The 23,309-nt window shown below is 55.3% G+C and overlaps 2 protein-coding genes and 1 long non-coding RNA gene across 7 annotated transcripts in view; 1 reads left to right on the top strand and 2 right to left on the bottom strand.

Annotated features, from left to right (window-relative positions):
* Positions 1-3,880: 3,880 nt before the first annotated feature.
* Positions 3,881-14,989, bottom strand: CCDC97 (coiled-coil domain containing 97). Its single transcript, XM_072776953.1, has 5 exons — positions 14,787-14,989; positions 10,628-11,083; positions 8,559-8,837; positions 7,992-8,121; positions 3,881-5,969 (listed from the first exon to the last, which is right to left on the bottom strand). The coding sequence occupies exons 1-5, from the start codon at positions 14,839-14,841 to the stop codon at positions 5,849-5,851; spliced, it is 1,041 nt and encodes a 346-aa protein (XP_072633054.1). The 5' UTR covers positions 14,842-14,989; the 3' UTR covers positions 3,881-5,848.
* Positions 14,538-22,902, top strand: LOC140605058 (uncharacterized). Its single transcript, XR_012007830.1, has 2 exons — positions 14,538-15,485; positions 19,980-22,902. It is a non-coding gene; the product is annotated as an uncharacterized lncRNA (long non-coding RNA).
* The window catches only part of HNRNPUL1 (heterogeneous nuclear ribonucleoprotein U like 1), a 36,750-nt gene continuing 30,691 nt past the window's right edge, over positions 17,251-23,309 (bottom strand). For all 5 annotated transcript variants that reach the window (XM_072776922.1, XM_072776914.1, XM_072776906.1 and 2 more), the window contains exons 11-15: positions 22,759-22,927; positions 21,881-22,165; positions 20,583-20,872; positions 19,018-19,209; positions 17,251-18,422 (exon numbers count right to left, since the gene is read on the bottom strand). In XM_072776922.1, the coding sequence (XP_072633023.1) occupies positions 18,306-18,422; positions 19,018-19,209; positions 20,583-20,872; positions 21,881-22,165; positions 22,759-22,927 (1,053 nt within the window). In that variant the 3' untranslated portion in view covers positions 17,251-18,305. The remainder of the gene's footprint in view (positions 18,423-19,017; positions 19,210-20,582; positions 20,873-21,880; positions 22,166-22,758; positions 22,928-23,309) is intronic.

The raw sequence follows: 23,309 nt of genomic DNA on the forward strand, positions 1-23,309 counted from the left end.
TAGAAACTGTATGCAGTCACAAATAGTTATTATCTAGCCCTTTACAGAAAAAAATTGCCAGCTCTTGCTACAGAGACCCTTTGCTGCTCACTTTACAGATGGGACTACTGAGGCACAGAGAGGTTTGCTACTTTTTAAGGTCATACAGCTGGCAGGTGGCAGAGGTAGGATTCGAACCGAAACAGCTTGAGTTGAGGATCTAGGCCTGCAACCCCTGCACTGGGACTGCTTCCCGGTCCACATCAGGCCTCTGGGGGCCTGTGAGAACTTGTACTTCAAGGGAGATGGGTGCTACATCAGGTTTGGAACAGAAGAGGAGTGTGATTTGACTTCGGGGTTCAGAGGGTCCCTCCACTGAATGAGGGTAAGGGGAGCTGCAGGGCGACCATTTGTCCAAGTGGGAAATGCCAGTGCCCTGAGCCAGGGTGGCCCTCCATCTGCTGCCCTGTCTCTTCCCATCTGTTAGGGGCTTGCCCATGAATTCTCTCCTCCTTCCTCTTTCTCTGCCTCTGCAGCTTCCCCTCTGTGTCCCAGGTTTTGATTCCCCCCCACTATCTCCTGCCCTTCCCCAGGGCCCGGTCCTGTTCTGCTCCTAGCCCAGGGATCACCCTGGGTGGGGGTCACTGTGTAAGGACATGCTACCATTTTCACCAGCCTCCTGTGTGGAGACATTTGCAAGCACGTGGTGACACAGACCGAAGCCACTGGAGCCCTGTGAAAATGCGGCACAACTACACACGGGTTCACACTCTCCACAGGTTGTTATATGGACAGTGTCCCACAGTCTCCCCAGACACCTTCACCTCTCTGAGCCACAGGGGATACACAAAAACTCCTGACACCTGGTGGACGCAGCCCATGCATGCCACCCACTACATGTGCACAGCCCAGTCTGGGGCCTCCCCGGCACACAGCAGAACACAGCCGCACAAATGCATTCTGCAGGGTCACAGTCACGACCACTGCACACCGGATACGGTGCCACGCACAGACATGCACCTCCCAGCATCGGAGCCCCGTCAGGAAATGGAACAGAGACTCCTGCCGGGACCCACCAACAGTTACACAAACATCCTCCATGGGGTCAGGCTCACAAACAGGCACAGTGCACGCGCACACCACCTGACACAGCCCAGTCCCACCCAGACACACACCACACATAGAGACACATGTCAGGGTCACACAGACTGCAGGCCCGTCATGCCCACTCAGTCTGACATCTCTTGGCCCCACACACTCAGGCCGGGGGAGTCCCACGAGGCCCGGCAGACAGCAGCTGGCCCGTCATACCCAGACACACTGTCACACCCCGGGTCCCAGACGGAGCAGTCCTACACACCCAGACACACCCCCAGGGTCGCGGCCCTCGCACGCCCAGCCCGTGCCTGGGCCCGAGGACAAGTCCTGGCCGCACACTGGGGGTGGCACGCCCCGCGGTCGCCTGAGCCCTCGCCACGCCCTCGTGACACACCCCGCCCACCTGCCGGCCCGGCTGAGTTGGCGGGGAGGCCGCCCAGGAAGGGAAACTTGCGGGCTCAGCACCTTCCTGGACTGCCTGCGGGCGGCCCCTGCCCTGCTACCCGGCACCTCCGGCCGCAGGGGCGCTGGGGGCCGTTGGGACGAGGGAGTCCTGGCCCCTAGCCAAGCGGCGGGGCAGGACCGGGGGTTCGGGGCGCCCCGCTCCCCTCCCCCACTTCTGCGGGCAGCCCTGGAGGGGAGGGAAGTCGTGGGGGGAGCCTGGGTTCCGGCCGGAGCCCCAGCTTCCCGTCCGGCCCCCACGGGGGCAGGAAGCGGGCGGGGAGGCCAGCTCAGGCCTTCCTGCCCCCTCCCCTAGAGGCCTGGGAGCTAGGTCATCTGGAGGGAGTGGGGGGAGCAAGGGTGGGGGAGGGGGATGAGAGAAAGCCCCTTCCTCCAAACCTGATTGGTATCTTGTGTTTCTAATGTATATTTGAACACGCTCAGGACCCCTGTGTGTGTGTGTGTGTGTGTGTGCGCGCGCGCAAGCTTTTTGCTCTGAGTTTTGTGTCTAGCATGGGGGTTTCTAACCACCCTGAGATGCCCTCCAGCTGTGCTGAGTGTGGGTAGGTACTGTCAGAGTGTGTCCCCAGCACGTGTCCCCTCCGTGGGTCCGAGTTTTGTGTTTCGGTCTAGAAGCTGGTGTTCTCTCTGGGCTCTGTGACATGACACTGTGTGTCTCAGCAAGTCTGTGTGCAGGAGTGGGTCGTCTCCCTGGGGCGGGCTGTGTGTCTGAGCTTTTTCTCAGCACCTTTGCTGTTGTTCTCGGGGCGTAAATTCGTGCATTCTGCGGGAAGTTTGACTTGAAATGCGGATGTTTTCTGTGCATGTTTACACGTCTGCGAGAAAGGTGTTTCCAGGAGTTTGCTGTGGGAGCTGGCTTTCCAGTGCTTGTGTGCGGCAGTTCGCAGCGTCTGTGTGCTGTGGGCGGCTTGTTTCTGGGTGATGTTTGGGATCAGTGTGTGCATCACTGGTATTCGGAGCACGTTGCGTCTGTGGGGTGTGTCTCCAGCATGCTTGCTGTCATATTCCTCGTGTGTGTGTGTGTGTGTGTGTGTGTGTGTGTGTGTCCATCTGTCCATTCAGGGACTGGTATCCTCAGCTCTAGGAGCAGATGGTGTTTGCGTTTTGTCTCCCCACATGTGGGCTGGTGACTTCGGTGTGTGAGCTGTTGTGTGGGTCTCTATTTTGCATCATGTGATCTTCGAGGTGTTTTGAGTTTTCAGGGGGGTGGCACTGTGTCCTGCAGGTCTGCGTTTTGTGCTGGTGTTTCCAGGGCTGGAGCAAGGGGGGGGGGCATGGTGTGTCCCCAGGGAAGCCGTTGGCATCCTGAGCGACACGCCCAGTGGCCTCTGTGCTGAGTGGAGGCTGCGTCTGCGGTGTGTCCCCTTGCCGGCTGGTGCCACGCTGGCTCGGGGCTGGCTGTGGCAGGCGGGCAGGGCAGGGGCTGTGGTGGGCACTGGACCCACGCCCGGACCTTGGTATAAATATCCCAGCTGCCGGCGGCTGTGTTTACTCGGCCCCAGCCTGGGGGCGGCGGCAGCCCAGCAGGTCCTGGGGGCGGGGGTGACCAGGCCACAGCGCAGACACTTCCTTCTGGCCAGACAGGCCACAGCCTCACTGCCCCTTCCCGCCCCCTTTCTGGATGGGGGTGTGGCGGTGACCCCTCATCCTGGACTCCCAGGGGCCACCAGTGACCCTCTGACCTGAACATCTTCACTGGGCTTCCCAGGGTCTGGGAGACCGAGAAGAGGGACTAGCCGCCCCGGGGTGAGGGGGCAGGCCGGGGACCCCAGGGAGAGGGAGAAAAGGGGGTGGAGCCTCTGGTAAGAAGGCACAGGCATGGTCTGCGAGGTGCAGAGACCCGTGTGGAGGGCTGAACGGGAGGGAAGCCAGAGGGTGGCAGACTTCTTGGGCAGGACTGACGGGGAGGGGGGCGGAGAGTAGAGGGCTAGAGGGGAGGTGGGAAATGATGGGAGATCAGAGCAGCCGGGGAGGCCCAAGGGGCTGAGAGGAGGGAGGGGAGGGGGGCAGCGGTGGGAGGGACAGGATGAGAAGGCAGGAGATGCAGGGGGGTCAGACAGGGGTGCGGGTGGCGGCCGGCAGGGCCAGCCAGGACACACAGGAGACGGGGTGGGGGCCGGATGCCCACGGAGGGGCTCTCCCTCCCTGACTCAGCCTCTCCGTCCACCCCGACCGAGGGCTGGGGGCGGAGGGCCAGGCGCCCCCCGGGGCACCTCCAGGTCGCAGCGGGCTGTGTCGGGGGTGTGTCTCCCACAGGCCCTCTCCACCGGCCCCACCTCTGTCTCAGCGGCCAACGCTCCCGTCTCCGCCATCTGACTAACCCTAATTCTGACTCAGCTGCTGTTGTCTCTCATCACTTTATTATGTAACGAATCTACGTCCGGCAAAGTATATCACAAACAGCATTAATGACCAAATGACAGACGGACGAAACCCGCACACATCACGGAGGGCTGCTCCTGTGTTAGCAAACCCTCCCGGGCTGCGGGCACACACATACCCCAGGGGCAAGCCGGGCCGGCGGCGATGCTGCGCTTCTCGGGGAGCCGGGGCAGCGACGCGGCGGTACGTGGGGCGCAGGAGCGCCGTGATGGTTCCGGTCCAGGTGCTGACTTACACACATCCAGACGGTTCCGAGCCCTTGCGGGGCGGTGCCAAGCGCGTGGGGAGGGGGCGAAGCTTAGCGGCTGGTATCCTGACAGCCAGCTCCTCCTTGGTCTTCCTGACATGCAGCCTACGACAGTGGTCTCCAGCACCTGTGAGGTCCTAGACCCAGAGTTCCATCTCCACTGGCCGGGCGGCCTTCACCAAGTGACATCTCCCTTCTGGCCTCCCCTGACTCACCTATGAAATGGAGGTGAGTCCCCGGTTCACAGGGCTGCTTGGAGGACTCAGTGTGGCGCCGGGCCCGGCAAAGGACAGGGCTGTTCAGTCACTGGATGCTTCCATACTTAAGTCTCTCCATGTGAATGTCCCTCGGCCTCTAGGCCAGCTCTCACTTTCTGTGTCTGGCTCTAGTCCTGCTTGACCCAGAGGGCAGAGCTGACGCCCAAGGGTCAAGAGCTGTGGCCCCAGGAGGCCTCGGGGTCTTCCCCTTACGCTGGGCTGCCTGCCTGAAGTGGTCTTGAGGGTCCTGTGGGCTTGGCTATGGCGAGGTGCCACCATTCTGGCTTCCAGGAGCAAAGGGTCCCCAGGCCCCGCCTCTCTGACCTGTGGCGCCCACCCCCACGTAAGAAGCTAACCCTGTCTCCACATGTGTGTCTGCTGGGGTAGCAGGAGCCGGGTGTGGGGGCATGGGAAGGCGGGACGCCTGGGTTCCCACAGGCCAGTGGCTGAGTCACCGGGAGGCCATCTGGCTCCCATTAGCCCGGGGCGGCAGGGGGCTCTGTGGGGCGGGCCCTGTGGCCAGCTGGGGGCAGGGATGCTGGGGCAGGCTGTGTGTGGGATGACTCAGGACCCATGATAACAGCCTGTGCGTATTCAGGGAGTGTAAACAGGAGAGGGAGAAGGAGGCGGAGGAAATGAAGGAAGGGAACATTGTGGCCAGCAGACGGGGGTGTGGGGCTGACAGGGGAGAGCCCCCTGCCCCCTCCCGTCACACCCAAGCTGGCAGGCTCGTGGCCCCAGTGATGCCCCTGCATCCTCCTCCCAAGCCGGGGTCCTGGCGGAGAGGTGACTGCTGGTAGCCACCTTCCTCCGCAGTTAGGGCTCTGGGGGGACCACATGGAAACCAGAGACAGAAAGGCTGAGAGGCAGACAGAGGGCCAGAGACAGCGTGGAGCGCAAGAGATGGGAGCGTACAGGCAGGAAGAGCCAGAGCCCCGGAGCGAGGCTGAAGGAGACAGGATGGAACAGAGGCAAGGAGGCAAGAGGTGCAGTGCAGAGGTGGAGAAACAAGAGGCTCAGGGGAGAGGCCGGGGGCAGACCCGGACCCTGCACTGGGCACTTCCATCCACCTGGCCTCACGTGGCCTACAGCTACGAGGGGCCCACTGGCCTTGCTCAAGGGGAGGATGTTCGGCCTGGGCCCTGTCGTGGGGAGAGAGGCACAGGGAAGGGGACAGAGAGAAAGGCAGAGAGGAAAGACAGGTGCAGAGGGAGGAAGGGATGCAGAAAGCAAGAGAAAAGCGGGGAGAAAAAGCGAGTGAGCCAGAGAGACAGACACAGGCGGAGTGGGGGTTGGAGGGCGGGGGGGGGTGGGGAAGCAGGGAACCCCACACACAGAGGGGCAGGGAGTCAGCTGGGATGGCACCAGAGCCAGCGAGGCTGTGCCCTAGAGGGAGTCGTGGGTGGGGCAGGTGGCCAGGCCATCAGTCCCCGTCCAGCTCTGGGCTGGGTGCGTCCTCAGGCTCCTCCTCATCGAAGTACCTCTCCTCCTCATCCCGTGCCACGATGTCCAGGTTGTCAAAGTCGGGGTTGTCGTCCACAGTGCTGCAGATGGAGGGGGCTGTCAGGGGCTGGCTCTGTGGGCCCCCAAAGTCAAACGCCATATGCTGGCAGCTGTAAATGGGAGCTGACCCCTGGAGGGGTGGCACAGAGTCTCTCAGAGCTTCAAACAAAAGGCAACATTTTCCAAAGCAGAGATTTTACATAAAAACTTCTGGTTTCTGGGACACCTGGGTGGCTTGGGGGTTAAGCGTCTGCCTTCGGCCCAGGGCGTGATCCTGGAGTCCCCGGATTTAGTCCCACATCGGGCTCCCTGCTTCTCCCTCTGCCTGTGTCTCTGTCTCTCTCTCTCTCTTATTATTCATGAATAAAATCTTAAAAACAAACAAAAAACTTCTGGTTTCTCTCAAAAAGCTGGAAGATGTGGTGACAGGAGGACTCACACTCCCGAGTGGTTCTCAACCAGGAAGATTCTCCCCTCCGGGGACGTTTGGGGATAACTGGAGACACTGGTTGTCACAGCTAGGGGGCTCCTACTGGCATGTGGGGACTCGACACCAGGGAAGCCACTCAGCACCCTACTGTGCACAGGATGATGCTCCACATGAAGAATCATCTGGCCCAATACGCCAACAGTGCTGAGAAATGTCTACCCTAAGGTGACCAGTGATCCTGAATTGTCAAGGACCCTTGGCTCAACACCAAACTCTTCCATGACTTCCACCACACTTGCCTGGGTGCAGAAAGCGGTCTAATCTGGTCCCGCAACCTCTGATGAGACCACCTACCTCGCCCCTCGTGGACTGCTCCAGCCACCTGGGCCACCTTGCTGTTCCTCTGAGCTACCTCGGGGCCCTTGCACCTGCTGTTCTCCCTGCCAGGAACATTCTCATCCCAGATATTTATGTTGCTTACCCCTCACATCATGTAAGTCTGTGCTGAAGCGTCACCTGCTTGGAGAGCCTTCCCTGGCCACTTCGTCACTACTCCCAACCCCCCACTCCTGGACCCTGCCTTTATTTTCTTTACAGGCCCATCAGTACTAGATGCTAAATACTTCTTTTGCTTCCTCACTAGAATGGGACTCTCTTCAGGGCAGGGAACCCTTTTGTCGGTTTTGTTCACTGCTTTAGCCCAGGAGTCTGGAAACGGCAGGTACTCAGCACACAGCAGCTGAAAGCAGATGAGGGACCCACTGGCCCTGCTACCCAGCAGTGGCCCTTCCAAGGGGATGGGCTTTGCTCACCACTCATTCCTCTCCCTTACGTCATACCCAGTTTCCTCATGGGCACCTGGCTCTCTGAGGGCTCCCCACGGCCCAGGAACTCTGTGCCCCGCTTTGTGTGGGAACTTGGGCCCAGAGGCTCTACCACAGCTGGCAGTGGATCAACCAGCCTTGCCTCTAGAGCTGGGTGGTGGGGTGGGGGTAGCCCTAGATCAGGCTTGCGATGCTCCCGGGGGCCGTGGCAATGGCGCTCCCCACTCAGCCAGTGAGGCTCCACTTGTTCGTGTGTTGCTGGGGCTGGGTCTGAAGCCGGCCCTTGGCTGGCACACCCACAAGGCGAGACTGCCTCAGTTGTCAAAACCATTTATCTTGGATACTTTGCTCCTGTGTCCTTTTCACTGATGGCAAGAATCCTTTCCAAAGCAGTGGCTGTGTCTTGCCATGTTACAATGGGGATGTCAACGAGCAGCACTGTGGGGGCAGCCCCCAAAGTACCCCCTGTGCCAGACGTTGACTGCCAGGGGTTATTTCCTGAGCACAGGGAAGTCTGAGGAAGAAGCTGGGGTGCCTGGGAGACACCTGGGGAGGCCTGGGGTGGTGGCATCCTACAAGGCCACCACCACTCACCTGAATGGAAATATTTCAATGTTTTATCCAGTTTGAGCTGATCGTCAGCCCTGCTTAGTCCCTTCATCAGGTGAGGGGACGGAGACTCAGAGATGGACAAAGCTCAACCAAGGACACCCACCAATCTCTGGTTGATGTGAAACCCTCATGCCATCTGAGCAGAGTGAGGGCTGTGGGGTGCCAGGCTGGGGGAAGGGGAGTGGGGCCCCAGTCACCTGTAGTCAAAGTCCCCATCCTTGCCGTCCAGGAAGCGCTGGTGCATCCGGCTGGTGAACTCTTCCCGCAGGATCAGCCGTTCTTCTGAGTCAGGCACCCAGGCTTCTGAGTCTTTGCTGGAGCTCTGGTCTGTAGGGGTGGACACCCACAGTGGGGGTGATGTGAGCAGGCCACTTGGGGAGGTGCTGAACACTCAGACCCTGGGAGCCGCCTCCTCTGTGCTGGTAGCACTAGGAATACAGTGGTGACCAAGACAGCCCCAGCCCGGCCCTCCTGGGGCCCATGCCAGACACAATGACAGTACAGTGCTCTGGAGGCTGCAGAACAGGGTCAGGACCTGCTACCTGGAGTGTGGTAAAGGGAAGGCATTCCCGGCAGAGGGAACAGCATGAACAATGGCCTAGAGGTGAGCGATTGCTGGGTGCCTTTGGGGAGTGGGGAACAGAGATGCTGGAAGGATTGGGAATAGTCTGGGCACTCAGGCCATGCAGGGAGGAGAGGGACGCGAGGTCTGCTCCTGCAGGTCAGAGGCCCAGCCTGGGAGGCTCCCTGGTACTGTCCCTCACCTTCCTCATCACTGTCGTCCTCCTCTTCCTCCTCCTCCAGGCAGGCCTCCTCCTCCTCCTGCTGCTGGAGCAGCCGCTGCTGCAGCTCCCGCTCCTGGTAGGACTGGAGCAGCAGGTCAGAGAGCGGGCAGGCAGGTGTGCCGAGGGCGCCGGGCTTGGGCGGTTGGTGGGTTGGGGTGCGGGCACTAAGCTCCTCCTGGGTTAGGTATTGCCCGATGTACTGCTCGTATAGCAGTGGGGCCCGGAACCGCATCTGCTCGTCACTGAAGTACTCGCCGCCTGCAGAGACAGGGTGCGTATGGGGTCAGGGGTCTATGCGTGAAGCTGGGGCCTGGGTGCAGGATGAGCATGTCTGAGCAGACACATGTCCGTGATCATGCTTGTAGGGAGCCATGAGCACACAAGTGCAAGCGTATGTGTGTACATTCAGACACGTAGGGAAACGTGCAGGGGACTGAGGTCACGTGACTGGAGTACTCGCACATGCATCTGAGCATGTGTGCGCAATCAGCCCTGTATCAGCACATGTACTCACGCGTGCATGGTCAGCCATGTACATTCTGGCCCCCGAGCACCGGTGGCCTGGGGCCCGTGCACAGCTATGCCCGGGCAGAGTTCACACATCCCTGCCCATTGGTGTCCATGGTCACACAGGTATACACAGCCTCCTGAATGCATGACTGGGCGTGTTTGGGAGTCGGCGTGCAGGATGCCACAGCCAGGGGATCCCTGGGTGGCGCAGCGGTTTGGCGCCTGCCTTTGGCCCGGGGTGCGATCCTGGAGACCCAGGATCGAATCCCACATCGGGTTCCCGGTGCATGGAGCCTGCTTCTCCCTCTGCCTATGTCTCTGCCTCTCTCTCTCTCTCTGTGACTATCATAAATAAATAAAAAAATTAAAAAAAAAAAAAAAAAAAAAAAAGGATGCCACAGCCAAGTGGCCTGCACACAGGAGCCAGGATGTAGACTATGTGTGGCCGTCTGTGCACAAGCTGGACATGCCAGATGTGGGCATCCCTGGTGGTCTTCCAGACCCCAGATCTCACCTCTCCCCCAGAGTGCTCTTCTCAGTAGCCCTCCCTCAGGTGGGCTTGGCTTCCCCACCACCCTCAAACCCAGGATCTCTGAGTCTCCCCTGGCTGCCTGTTCCTGTAGGGTGGCTCTGACCCTCAGAAAACAGTTAAATCTGCCCAGTCCCTCCTACCCACAGGTCCCAGCCCTGTTTTCAGGGCCCAGGGCAAGAATCTAACCAGAATCCTGGCATCTGCAGCGCTGGGGTCTGTGGCCATCCCTGTTCTAACCGTCCCCCTCATCCATCTGTTTCTGGTGTTTCCCACCATAGTGTTTCTCTCTCTCCATTTCTCTGGCTGTCAGCCTCTCTCCCTCAGTCTGTTTCTGCCGTTCTGCCTCCTGTCCCTCCTGGGTTCTGTGTCTGTCACCCCCTTACCCCATTCATTCGATCCTCCTCCCTCCCATCTTTCTTCACTCCTGCCTGTCACAGAGTCCTATCTTCTCCACCTCCCTTGCTCTAGGGCCTGTGTCTTTTCCCTAACCAGAATCTTCACTCACTCTCTGCTTTGTGTGCTTTCATCTTTCAACTTCAGTTCTGGTATCCTTGTTCAGAAAGATGCTTGTAATTCTGCTGTGGTCAAAAAGGTATGGGTGTTTTCCTTCATGGCCTTCACATGTGTGCTTTGTTTCAGAGGGCCTCTGTCCCCAGAGTCACAGACATACTGTCCTGGGTTTCCTCAGCACCTCTGTGTATGGTGTGAGGTAGGGAATCGTGTTTCCCTGAGGGATAACCAGCCATCATAGTGCTGGGTTCTGTGTCTGTGATCCACTGATGTCATCTACTAAATTCTGGCCCTTCTCACTGCTTGTCCCATTCTCTTCCCTGGGTTCCTGTCTCTACCTATCTTGCCTCATCACTTCATGTTTCTGTTTCAACCTCCCTGTGTCCGTGTCTCAAAACTTATCTCCCAGGACCTCTGCCCATGTCTGTCCTTGCATCCTGTTTCTTACTTCCTCTGCCTCAGTATCCCTACCCACCCAGCCCACCTGTCCCCACACCTTGGATGAGCTCACGCAGGGCAGCGTAGCGTCGGTTACGTAGGCGGGTGCGCAGGGTGCGGGGTCGGGCACTGCCCTGCCGGGCCACCTCGGCACAGTAGAAGTCTGCACGATGGTCACCGCGCAAGTGGCCAAAGCAGGCCAGATGCTCCTCTCGGAGGCCCGTGCGGAAGCGCTCCAGGAACACCAGTGGCTTCTCGTGGTATAGCTGGCCCAGGATGGCCACCTTCTCCCGCTCAGTCAGGTCAGGCTCGCCCTGCTGCTGGCTACACACAGGCAGGCGGCTGGCAGCCACAGCACGCAGCATGGCACTCACCGCCGCATTCTCAGCCCCAGGGGAGTCATCATCTGGGGCCCCTGGTGCTCTCTCTGCTGCTTCCACCTTGTTCTGGGGTCTGGGTGGGACAGGTGTCCAGCTCAGTTCTCCCCAGTGCCCAGTACTGGCCTGTGTACAGTCTATGGAGAGAGGGGAGATTTGTTAGTCCTGAGATGGGAATGCGGGAGAGGTGGAGTGGGTAGAAAGAACTCATTTTACATTTACTGAGAACCTACTATCTCCTGGGCACTGTTCTAGGTTCTAAAGATACCGCAGTAAGCACAAAGTTGACATTTTAGTAGGGGACATGAACAATGAAAAATAGAATTATTGAAAACATATGATGTGTTAGCAAACATACAGTCTGTTGTATGGTTCTAAGAACTATGCAGAAAAATGAAGAGGGACACCTGGGTGGCTCAGGGGTTGAATGTCTGCCTTTGGCTTGGGGTATGATCCTGGGGTCCGGGATCGAGTCCTACATCAGGCTCCTTGAGGGGAGCCTGCTTCTCCCTTTGCCTATGTCTCTGCCTCTCTTTCTGTATCTTTCATGAATAAATAAATAAAATCTTAAAAAAAATTAAATTAAGCCTTTCCTTTAAAAAAAAAAAATGAAGAGGGAAGGAAGAGGGAATGGGGTCAGTGGTGGGCAGGCTGCAATTTAATTTATTTGAAAGAGGGAAGAGGGAGGTGGGGAGGGGGAGAAAAAGGGAGAAAGAATCTGAAGCAGACTCTGTGCTGAGCACAAGCCAACGTGGGGCTCGATCTTACGACCTGAAATTAAACCAAGAGTCAAACGCTTAACTGACTGAGCCACCCCAGGCTGCAATTTTAAATGGGGCAGTCTGAGAAGACCTTGCCAAAAAGTGACAGTAGAAACCTGAGGTGTTGAGAGACTGAGCCACGACATTTTTTGGGGAAGACAGTTCCACAGAAAGGGAACAGCCAGTGCAAAGGTCCTGAGGTAGGAGTGTGTTTAGTGTGTTAAGTTGGTCCTTCACCACCTCATTCATTGACTTACTCAATTCCTTGCCTTTTCACTTGTTCACTAACACATCCACTAAATTGTTCACTCACTCCCTTGCTCTCTCCTACTCACTCACACATTCATCTAACCACTTTTCAGCAACTCCAAATCTTGTGAGGCCCTGAACTGGGCCATGCTGAAGATCCATGGGAATGAGCCAGCCCAACTCCTGCCCTCAGGGAACAGCCAGTATGATGGGGAAGACAGGAAGGTCAAAGACAAAACAGGTACTGGTAACAGGCAAACCTTGTTGAGAGATGCTTCTCAAAATGTGTAGGAACTGGAGCGAGGCTGAGCAAGCAGGAAATAAGAGAAGACAGAAAGTACAGGCAACTCTTTTGGGCAGTTTGGCTGGGACAGGGAAGAGGGAGGGGGCGAGGGTTACAAGTGCAGTGGGTTTCAGAGAGGGACCAGAGAAAACTAAGCTGAACCAGGGCAGGGGCCGTGGAGGAGGGCACAGGAGGCAGTTGGTGGTTAGAAAGATGTTCATGAAGCTGAGTAGACAAGCCATGGCGCTGAAGGGCTGGGAGGCGAGGGGTGCAACCAGTTCAGGTCTGGGGCTCTGGTCTGGGAACTAATCAAAATGTCCCTGAGACAGTAATGGATGAGGAGCAGATTTGGGGCAGGGGCAGGCAGAGATGCTGAGGCCAGTCTGGGACATGGGCCCAGGGGACTTCCAAGGGGAGACATCTAAGAGACTGCTGGTGTGTGGGGCTAGCGACTTCTCAGGAGAAAAGTATAGGGCTGGGGACAGAGCCATGGAGTCAGCAGAACCAAGTCAAGAACCAAAGCTAAAGGAAATGAGAGCTCTTGGGGAGGGCAAGGGAAGTGTGTGAGGATGGGAGAAGAGTAGGCTAGGAGAGCCTGACTGGATGGGGAGAAGCCATGCCTACAAAGAAGGCCATGGAAGGCTACAAAATGGTCCCCGGAAAGACAGCCACGCTTTAATTTCTGGAGCCTGTGTGACTGTTTATGGCCAAAAAATGGGTCTCTACAGATGTGATGAAGTTAAAGGATCCTGGGACAGGGAGATTATCTTGTCCAGGTGGGCCCTACATGTCATGAGGAGGGTCCATAAGAGAGTCCAAGGGAGACTGGACATACAGAGAAGAGAAGGCCATGTGGAGATGGACAGAAGCAGAGATCAGAGTGATGTGGCCACATGCCAAGGATGCCAGGAGCCACCAGAAGCTGGAAGGGCCTCTGAGGGAGCCCTCCACGGTCCTGCTAACACTTTGATTTCAGCCTCATGGTACCGATTTCAGACCTCTGGCCTTCAAAACTGTGAGAAAATGCATTCTGCATCTTAAGATGACCCCAGTTTGTGGTCCTCTGCTGCAGCAGCCATAGGAAACTGTGAGAGGATGAGTGGGAGGAGCTGAGAGAAGGGAAAGGCAAAAAGTGGTGTCACAGAAACCAAAGGGGCACCCTGGGTGGCTCAGTTGGTTGAGTGTCCATCTCTTGGTTTTGGCTCAGGTCGTGATCTCATGGGTCATGAGACAGAGCATGGAGTTGGGCTTCAGGCTCCTCACTTGGTGGGGAGGCTGCTTGAAGATTCTCTTCCTCTGCCCTCCCCCTCAAATAAATAAATAAATCTCAGAAAGAAGGAAACCAACCAACCAAAGGACAGCTTTCAAGAAGGATGGAGGGGTCGATGGCATTGAATTCTCCAAGTGGTCTAATAAGAGAAAACCTGACTGGGGTGACTCCTTTTAACTACACCGAGGGGGGTGGGGTCACTGGTGACCCTGATCAGAGCAGTTTGTGGATGCAGAATCTGGACTGCAAGTCAGTGGGAGGTGAAGAAATGGAGGCAGGTGTGGAGGACTCTGAAGAAGATACACGGTATCTTAAGGCCCATGGAATCCAGCAATAGATTTTTTTAGGTTAAGCAAAAAAAATTTAATGGGAAATTTCCAACATGCACAAATGTAGAGAATACAATATACCCATATACCCATCATCCAGCTTCAACAATGACCAATTCTTGGCCAGTGATGTTTCAGCCAACCTCTCAACTACATCTCCCACCACCTGGGATGAATCTAAAACAGGGGGATGGAATTTTTTTAAGACTTTATTTATTCATTCATGAGAGACACACACACAGAGAGGTAGAGACACAGGCAGAGGGCGAAGCGGGCTCCCTGCGAGGAGTACCCGCCCCCCCATGAGGGACTCGATCCCAGGACCCCGGGGTCATGACCTGAGCAGAAGGCAGACGCTCAACCATTGAGAAACCCAAGGGTCCCAGGCATGAAATTTTAAGATGAGCAGAAGGAAGGCGTTTTAGATACTGATGGGAAGGCATCAGGGGAGATAAGATGAAAATGCAAAGGAGAGAGATGGAGGGAGCACAGAAACGGATTAGGGACCTAAGAACGCAGACGGCACTGTGGACTTCGGGGGAATGAGAACGAAGCGGAGGAGCTGTACATGTGGCATCAGCGGAGTCTGCGTGGGACAAGAGGAAGGCCCGCCTGGAGCAAGGCAAGGGGCAGTGCGACGCAGGGGGGGGGGGTGGGCAGGGGCCAGGTGTGGGTTGACCTGATACCTGGTGAGGAGTCGGCACATGGAGCCTGGCACATGGAAAGGGCTGGCCTGGAACTCTGAAGGGGAGAGTTTCGGGGCAGGGGACGGGGCGAGGGCGGCAGCCCGCGACAAGAGTGGAATTAATCTGGACAGAGTGGCGAGGGGGACTGGTAAACCCGCAAGCGTCCCCCTATAAAGAGTCCTCCTGCGCGCCGACGGGGAATCATTTCCCAGTGACACCGCAGGCCCACCCTCCCGCCACCTCCGCGTGGCCAGGACCTCACCTTCATCGGGTTCCCTCGCCGCCACCGCCGCGGTCGCCACGGCCTCCATACTCATTCTCCACTAATTAGCCGCCGCGGTGGGGTCTGCACGCCAATCCCGGGCCCGAGCCCTGGACGGCCACTTCCGGCTGAGCACACTCCGGGGGCCGGGTGCTCGGCGGAGTCCCAAACAACAGTTCCGGGCTGAAGGCGGACCTTCCAATGCGCATGCGTGGCCCCCTGGCCCCGCCCCCCGCAGCCGGGAACCTAAAGGGCGCCCGGGTCAGTGATTTTCCCTGCCCCAACCCCCCCGCCCCCATCCGACCTGCTGCGGAATTGCACTATCAGAAAGGATGTGACCCTTCGTTCAACCTGCTCACCGCTGACTCCAGAGCCTGGCATGCTTACTTCTGGGATGGATGGTTGAATGGCCATAGTCCTGAGCCTCTTGAAGATTTGTACTTTGGTTTAGACTCCATCCGTTTTTCCTTCAGCACCTCAAAGAGTATCTACTAAGCTTTGTCTCTTACTTCTGTCATCAAAACCAGTCCCGGACTAGCACGATATGGGTGGTGAGATCAGATAGAACTTCCCGGTGTGTTCCAGGACCTGAAGAATTGCAGATGTGAAGGGTGATAACCCTGGTCCTGGATCTGCTCTGGGTGATGGGTACTGACTCATTCAGGTGTGTTAGCAACAAAGTGGACAGACCTATCACAGGTGAGTACCCTGACTGGCCCAGGCTCTCCTGGGGTTGCCTGGAGGGTTACGAAGTTTTCCTTCTAGAAAGAAGGGACACTCAAGCTGAGACCTGAAAGATGAATAGGAATTAAAGTGGAAGGTTTTAGGAAGCAAAGGGCAAGGTAAAGACCTTGCATGGAAGTTTCTGGCTACTGCAAGGCTTTCTGTGTGGTTAGGGAATAAAAAAGTTAGAACTTAAGGGCCATGGTTGGACTGCAGATCTGAGAACTTCTTGAATATTTTTGCAAAATTCCATGTACATGTGCATTTTCCAAAGCAGAGTTGATAGCATTTGGATTGAGATTTGTGACTCCCCAAGAACAAACCAGCAGTCTGAAGTTCAAAGGGGGAGTAGCAAAAGGTGAAGCCAGAAAGGTCACTGGAGACCAGGCACACAGGGCCTCCTAAGCCACACTAAGTAGCTTGTGTTCTTTTATCCTTCGGGTGGCGGGGTTGGGGCAGGGAAAGCATCAGGGTTTGGAGGTAAGGGAGATCTGTGAGGAGGCTGGTGCACTGATCCACACCGTGTGGACTGGAGCTGAAAAACTTCCCATTTGCATTGCCAGGATAAGGAATCTGGATGCCCATTTGTCACAGCTGATAGGTGGGAACTGCCACTTGAGATTGCCCAGAGAGGCCAGCAGAGGGTGCTGTTGCCCAACACGTGGACCTGCAAAGAAGGGGACTTCCTGGATAGACTTGAGGCCCTTCCCCTCCTGCAGGCAGATGGAGGCACTCTTGAGTCCCTTTTAGTCTAACTGGCCACCAATTTTGGCTCCACCTCACATCCCTGACCTCCAAACTAGTCAGCCTTCCTCCTTTTGCAGCCATTGCTTTCCTAAGGCTCTGAGGTCTTCCTGTAAGGGAAGGGATGGGACTGAGATGGCACTCCTGTGCCACAGCACTGTCCCTCACAAGGGGCCAGGAACACCATATATCCCAAAGTGATAAAGAAAATGACTCCAGTTGCTGGGGAAGGAGGATACTGGGCTATAGCGATGCAATCACAGTCTTTCTACCCTGGCTATTTAAAAAATTGTTCCCTTCTCCAGGAAGATCTCCCCTTACCACACTCCCCACTCTCAGGCTTTCACAGCTGACCACTTGGTGCTGTCACCGTCTGATGACAAGTCTGTGTTACCTCTGGACTGGGAGACATGCGAGAGCAGGGCTCAGAACTGCCCTAACCATGCTATATTCCCAGCACTGTTGAAAGAGTGAGGCATAGAGCAAGTACCTAACACATAGTTGCTGGATAAAAAAAGTTCCTGGAATCCCCACTGGCCTGGATCCAGGAGTGCGGGCAGGACCTGTCCTAACTCCAGCATCCAAGGCCAGGACCGAGGTAGATGGGCAGTCACACCCAATGATAACCCCCAACAGTCCAGCCGTGGTCTCCATCCCATCAGCTCTACCTAGGGACCTGCCATGCCTTCTTTACACAAATTCCAGGAGAGATTTGGGGCTGTGAGTGGACCAGAAGTGGAACCATTTTAAAATGAACTAGTGGATTTTAAACTGAGAGCCCCAGGTTTAAGGGGGGGCATCCCCAGCACCAAAAACAGGGCCAGGCACAGGCATCCCTCAGTAGGTGTTTAATGGATGAGTAAATAATGTCCCCTTGAAAAGGTCCCACCCCAATTAAAGGCCAACTGCAGTAACACTTCAGGGTTTCAACCCTGCTTCCTTCCTGCTAGGAGGTGCCATGTCGTTTATTGAAAGAAAACAAAACAAAGCAAACACATTTCTTAATAAGTGCAGTTTGTTAAAATCCTGTTAAAACATATGGGTCAAGGGGGGAGTAAAAATAATCAGAGGATCATTGTAGGAAAAACCTTTAGGTCTGGCACCTGGGAGACCTCTGGAGAGGAGGCGGTGGGAGAAATTTCATGTTCTGAAGGGAAGGAGCCCCCCCTAACCTCCCCTTCTTCCCTCTCACCCGCTTAATCCCACCAGAAACTACCAAGACGCCCGGAATAAAAGGTTTCAAGTTCAATAGTCACACTCTCTCCAAATACAAAAAGCAGTTACAATTCAACTCAACACAGAAGCTTGTGTGCAAGGTTACGGGAAACTGAGACATCGTATAAAAAGTTAGGTTAAAGATGATTCTGTGGTTTTGTTTTGTGTGTATTTTGTTTTGTTTTGAGGGTGTGGCTCTTCCTCAGTCACCTGAACTCAGCAAAGAAATGGTTATCCTGATGAAATATCAACAGCCACAGTAAAAACAGATATTCTAAAAATTAAAAAAAAAAAGCATAATTACCAAAAAATATCTGTCACTGCTTCCTCCCTCCACATTTTACTTTTTAAACTTGTGTTTTTTTTTTTAATTTTTGATTTTTTTTTTTTTTTAATCCTGAAAAGTAGACAGTAAAACAGCTCCTGGAAGAATGTACAACCAACTGCATGAGGGTCTGGAAGCTGAGGGGCTGGAGCAGGGCTGGGAGAGGTGGGCAGAAGGGCCCCCCTCAGCCACTGTAGCCTCACTGTATGACCAAGGGGGGTATGTGTCTTTAGTCAAAAATGAGGAAGGGAAGAGGAGGAAGAGGAAGAGGGGGAGGAAGAAGGTAAGGGGACAAACAGAAAATAAAAGGTCATTGTTGCCTGTTTGAATCCAGAGAAAAATGCCCAGCCCTGTGTTGGGGAAGAAGCCCCTCAGAGGGGAGGCAGTGGGCTGAAAGGAGGCAGCCCTCGGATGACCCGTCCCCCAGCACCACAGGACCCAGGGTGGGTAGACGAGGGGGCCGAGGTGGGCGCTGGTGGAGGAAGCCGGCAGGGGCCTCCAGAGCACACTGGCTACTGTGTGCTCGTGCCTCCCTGTGTGTTCCCGGAGTAGCTCCCGTAGTCGTAGTTCCCGTAGTATGGTGGCCACTGGCCCTGGTTCTGATAGTACTGGTTCCACTGCTGGGCATACTGGAGAGAGAAACCAAGAGCACCAGGTTGTCCTTACCCAGATCCACATATGGCTGCTGCTTTGACCCCACTCTCACCCAGGGCAGAGATGAGCGTGCTGACGATAGCCAACACACGGGTCCCCTGACAGAGAAATCAAGGTCCCTTGGGATGACCTGTGACTGACCTAATGCCACATTGCTGGGGAGTCAGGGGCTACAGCCCAGACCTCCTGGCCTGCCAACCTAATGTCCTTCCAGGTGTAGGTAGATACCATATTCCAAATAGCAACAGGTATGATGGTCTAGCATCAACCAAGGGAATGGACACTGGCCATGGTGCTGAAGCAGGATTTGGAGGCCTCTACTATGCCATTTGCTGGCTTTACTGGGGAGAAGAGGTTCAGATACGGTTATTTATTAGCAGCCAGTGCAGAAGTGTTGACTGAATGAAATGGCTACATCAGATGAATGCCAGCTCAAGGCCAGCCCATCTCTGCAGCAGGAATAAATAGGGACTCCAATCACGGAATACACATTCATGTGGGTCCCCCAGAAGTCTCTCTATATGCACCCGCCCCCCAAGTCCCAGACTCCCTCCTAAATCTGGCACCTACCTGCTGATACTGGTTATAGCTGGGCTGAGGGTAGGTCTGTGCAGTGGGAGGCGGTGGTGGGGTGTAGGGAGCCGGGTTGTAGCCGCCATAGCTCCCATAGTTGTAGGCAGGTGGTGGTGGAGGTGGAGGTGGTGGAGCTGTGTAGCCCTGGCTGTAACCTCCCTGGTTGTAGGGTGGCTGGCTGTAACTCGGCTGGAAAATAGGGGGGAAAACCAGGGCTCTGTGAAATAGCTTAGCTGGGATGGAGAAAGGACCTTTATAAGCAGTGGGCCACAAAGGAACTTCCCTGGTGGAGGTTATTTGAAGGCTGAGGAAATGGGTCAGCTCTGTGGCATGCTGAGACAGGGTAGGAGGTAGGGTTGTGTTTTGGGCTCTACTCCCAGCTCTAAGACCCTGGAGGAGCAAGGCAGAAGCATCTTCTGAAATTCCACTGCTTCCCCGCCCCGTAAAATGATAATTACAACAGAACTACCCCTTCAGATTGCCTTGTGTATTCAGTAAGCCTGAGTGTACAAGCCACTGGCTACTCTATAAATGGTGGTAGTTGTTTGGGAAGGTCGGCTGAGAAAAGTAGTAGCAATTTCCCAAGTGCTTCCCACGTGCAGATGGTATCATTAACCCATCTAATCCCCCCATCAACTCTGTGGGGCAGGTTCTACTAGCTTCATTTTACAGAGAAAGAAGCCGAAGCTCAGGGCAGTGAAATTACTGAGCTCAAGTCACACAGTAAAAGGTGGTGGAGCAGGGACTCAGCCTCTGGTCTGTCTAGTTCCAGAGTCTTACCCACAAAGTTGTAATACCACCCATCCCTTGCAACAAACCTCGAAAATGAGTTCTACTAACAGCTCTAGTCCTTCATGAAAAAAATGAGGTCCACAGAGGTTAAACTGTTTGTGCAAGGTTACAGAACCAAGATGTTGTGGGGCTGGGGTTTGAATCTGTGCCTTCCCATCCTGTTCTAGGAAATATTCTGGTTAGACCAGGACTGGGAGCCATTCATCTGTCTCTTGGCAGCTGTTCTCAGGCCTGGCATCTGAAAGACACTCAAGAAACGGCTATGGACTGCTCTGGTTAACAGGGGCCTGTGCATTCCAGAGCCCAAGCACCAGCTTTTGGAGAACTGGAACCAAGCCAGAAGCTGCTCCAGAGTGAAGCTCTCAGGGCCCAGGGCAAGACCTCCCAAACTTAGGGTCTGTCTCCATATGCTGGAGATAAGGGGGTTGGCTCCTTCCTCCAACCTAGGGAAAAGGAAACCCAATCAAGTACTTCCTCCAGGATTTAGCAGAGGCGACACCACCACGAGAAATGTACTTGCTGGAGCAACCAATGCTCACAGCACACAACCCTAAGGGGTTGGGAGAATGGGTAGGTTCCCAATTTATCTGGGTTTGGAAGGAACATCTAGTCTAGGGTCCGTCAGAGTCAAAAGCACTGCCAGGAAGAAGGACAGGGTTGGAGGGAAAAGCAGAGAGCCATCTTGGCTGAGCACATATTGGCCATTCCCCAGGTCCACTTCCTTTGGCCTATGTGCGCGCGCGCACACACACACACACGTGTTCTCTCACCTGTGGAGGGCTGTAGCTGCTGACAGTGGGGGTGCTGGTATTGGCGCTTGAGCCAGGGATGTTGCTATTCTTGTTGTAGCTGCTGGCCCCTGGTGGGTTCCGAGCAGGGCTGTAGCTGGGCGGTGGCGGCGGCTGCTGGGGTGGCGGCTGCGGCGGTGGCGGCTGCTGGGGTGGTGGCTGTTGCTGGGGAGCCCGGTTGTAGCTGCCTCGGTTGTTGGAGTTGTTGTTATCCCGGCTGTTATTACCCCAGCGGTTCTGGTTGTAGCCACCACCTCCGCTGCGGTTGAAGCCTGTATCGGAGAAGCCAGGGAGAGGTCCGGTCGCTCCGAACCCTCAGACCCCCGGGCTCCTCCCCACCGCCATGCAGCCTTAATAACTAAGTCATCGTTATCTGCAGACAGGCTTGTCTTGCCCATTAGACTGTGAGCTTGGGACCAGGGCTGTTTGGGTTTCTACTGTGTCCCCAGCAACTCAATGGCTGTTGAACCAATCGGAAGGGGTGGTCAGGAAGAGGGGAACTAAGTACCGAGGACACAGCCGGTCTCTCCTGAGTCGTTGAACAGATGTGGCTGGGCCCAGAATCCTTCCCCCTGCCAGCTCCAACAGGTTTCTGGACCTCAGCTTAGCCACTGGTGTTTTGGGAAGCCTTTCCTGAGCTCCCTCCCAGGCTGGATCAGGTATCAGCCAAGCCCACACTAACCCTGGGCTTTGCCACTCGGCCCAGAATCCTTCTGGACTGTCACTACAGGCTGATGTGTCTGTCTGGGTCATGGCTGTGTCCCCAGAATCATCTAGCATAACACTGAAACAGAGTTGGGCATGCTAGTTAGATCATCATACACTTTGCTTCAGAGATAGCAGAACTTAGTGACAGAAAGCCTGGGCTTTGGACCACTTGGTCCCATCTCTGGATTTAGCTGGGCAAATTAACCTTTTTCAGCCCACTTCTCTATTTAACACCTAGTACCCAAAACAGTCTTAACATCGATCTTGTACTAGGTCCTGACCTGGAACCCAAGACTAGCAATAAACTCATGGTCAGATGGAAGGGAAGATTCACCAATGATACTAGAGTGACCTGCAAAGGGGTATGGGCTTCAGGAACAATGCCCAGGGGAAGCAAGACAGCAGGAGAGTTCCCCTGAGGGCCCAGAATTGGACTTGCTGTGGTTCTCCACCAGAATTCAGCCCATAGCTAGTCCTACAGAAGTCTCATCTATTGACTGAGTAAGCAATCACAAAGCCCAACCCTGCTCTGGGAGCCAAAAGCGGAGAGAGCCCTGTTTGAGATGTCTCACCTCCTCGGTAGTTGCCTCCTCCACCGCTACCACCCCCTCGGTTCTGGAAGCCTCCTCGGTTGCCCCCTGGTGGGCCTCTGTTGTCATAGCGCTGGAAGCCTCCACCACCGCCTCGGCCACGGAAGCCACCACCTCCACGGTTGTCAAAGCGCTTTTCAGGGGGTGGCCCAGCCTTGCGACCTTCCTCATTGTACTGTCTCACCAGCTTGTCTGCTTCTTCCCGCTGCAGCTCAATGAACAGCACCTCATCCAGGAAGTCCCCGACGTCTGGCAACGTGAAGTTGGCTAGGAAGAAGTCAGGGCCCCAGAGGGAACAGAGGTCATTATCTTCTGAGGTCTGGTCCCCTACACCCCCAGGACACTGGCCTGCCAGAAGGGAGATGGTAGAGGGGATGAGAAGTGAGTAACAAAGTGAGAAGAGTCTCAATCTTTCTGACAATGATCAAGAGTTAACAAAGACCCTCCTCTCTTCTGAAGAGGTGGCTAAGTGCCACCAAATTTAAACACTCCTTCCAGCCTCCCCAGGAGGTGGGCCAGGCACGTGGAACCAGCATTCTTATTTCTACAGAGGAGGAGACTGAAGCCTGCTCAGTACCCCACTGGTGGTATTGAGTGCGGGGCTCTCACTGTCTTTTCCCACACATCTTCTCCCTCATGCTGCCCCAGCCCCAACTAGTCTGAAAACTGTGCTACAGGACTGCCAGCAGCTCTTCCATTCACAGCTGCACCAGACAAGGAAGGGCAGAACAGGAGTAAGGGAAGAATGGACAAGATCAAAAAAGGAATAAGCCAGGAGCTGGGGAGGAAGGGACTGCGGAAGGAGCTTTTCTCTGGAGGAGCCTGCTGTGCTGGCCCCCTGGGAACGGCTCATCTCCTACCTTTCATTTCTAGGACCGCGTGATCTGGGACATCCTTTCCTTCCTCGTCGGTTCGCTTTATTGTTCGATCTTTTAGGTCCTCATCAGTGGGACAAATTACAATGGCTTTGCGCTGGAAGCCTTCAAATGGTCTCATTTTTCGTCTCTGGGCTGACCCATAAACATTTGTCTACGGGGAGATAACAAAAGAGGCAAGAGATGGTACATTACAACTTGGGCTTTTTCTTGTCAGGTATTATGTAGGCCCAGGATTTGAGAAAAGAATGATAGTTCTCCTAAGCAGAAAAACTCAGGAAACTGCTCTTTTTACTGCTCTTAATATTCTTGAGCCAGTCCTCAGAAAATGGGACTTGGGAAAGCGGCTGCTGACAGCTGCTGATAGCTGCTGACAGGACATGGGGAGGTTCCCAATGGTTAGGTTTTTAACTCTTATCTGTTCTTGGTACGCCACTTCATACCCTCTCCCCAATTCCAAAGAAACACAGGCTCATGGTAAAAACTTCAGAGGAATAAGAATTTATTGTTAAGAATCCCTTTATTTGCTTACTGCC

Source organism: Canis lupus, chromosome 1 (assembly GCF_048164855.1).
Source record: "Canis lupus baileyi chromosome 1, mCanLup2.hap1, whole genome shotgun sequence".
NCBI lineage: Eukaryota > Metazoa > Chordata > Mammalia > Carnivora > Canidae > Canis > Canis lupus.

Excerpts from the sequence above, each read along its gene's own strand:
- CCDC97 (XM_072776953.1), bottom strand. The coding sequence starts at position 14,841 with ATGAGTATGGAGGCCGTGGCGACCGCGGCGGTGGCGGCGAGGGAACCC. Across the intron at positions 8,838-10,627 it reads CCTGCGTGAGCTCATCCAAG|GCGGCGAGTACTTCAGTGAC; the intron begins GTGTGGGGACAG and ends CTGTCTCTGCAG. Across the intron at positions 8,122-8,558 it reads GGACGACAGTGATGAGGAAG|ACCAGAGCTCCAGCAAAGAC; the intron begins GTGAGGGACAGT and ends CCACCCCTACAG.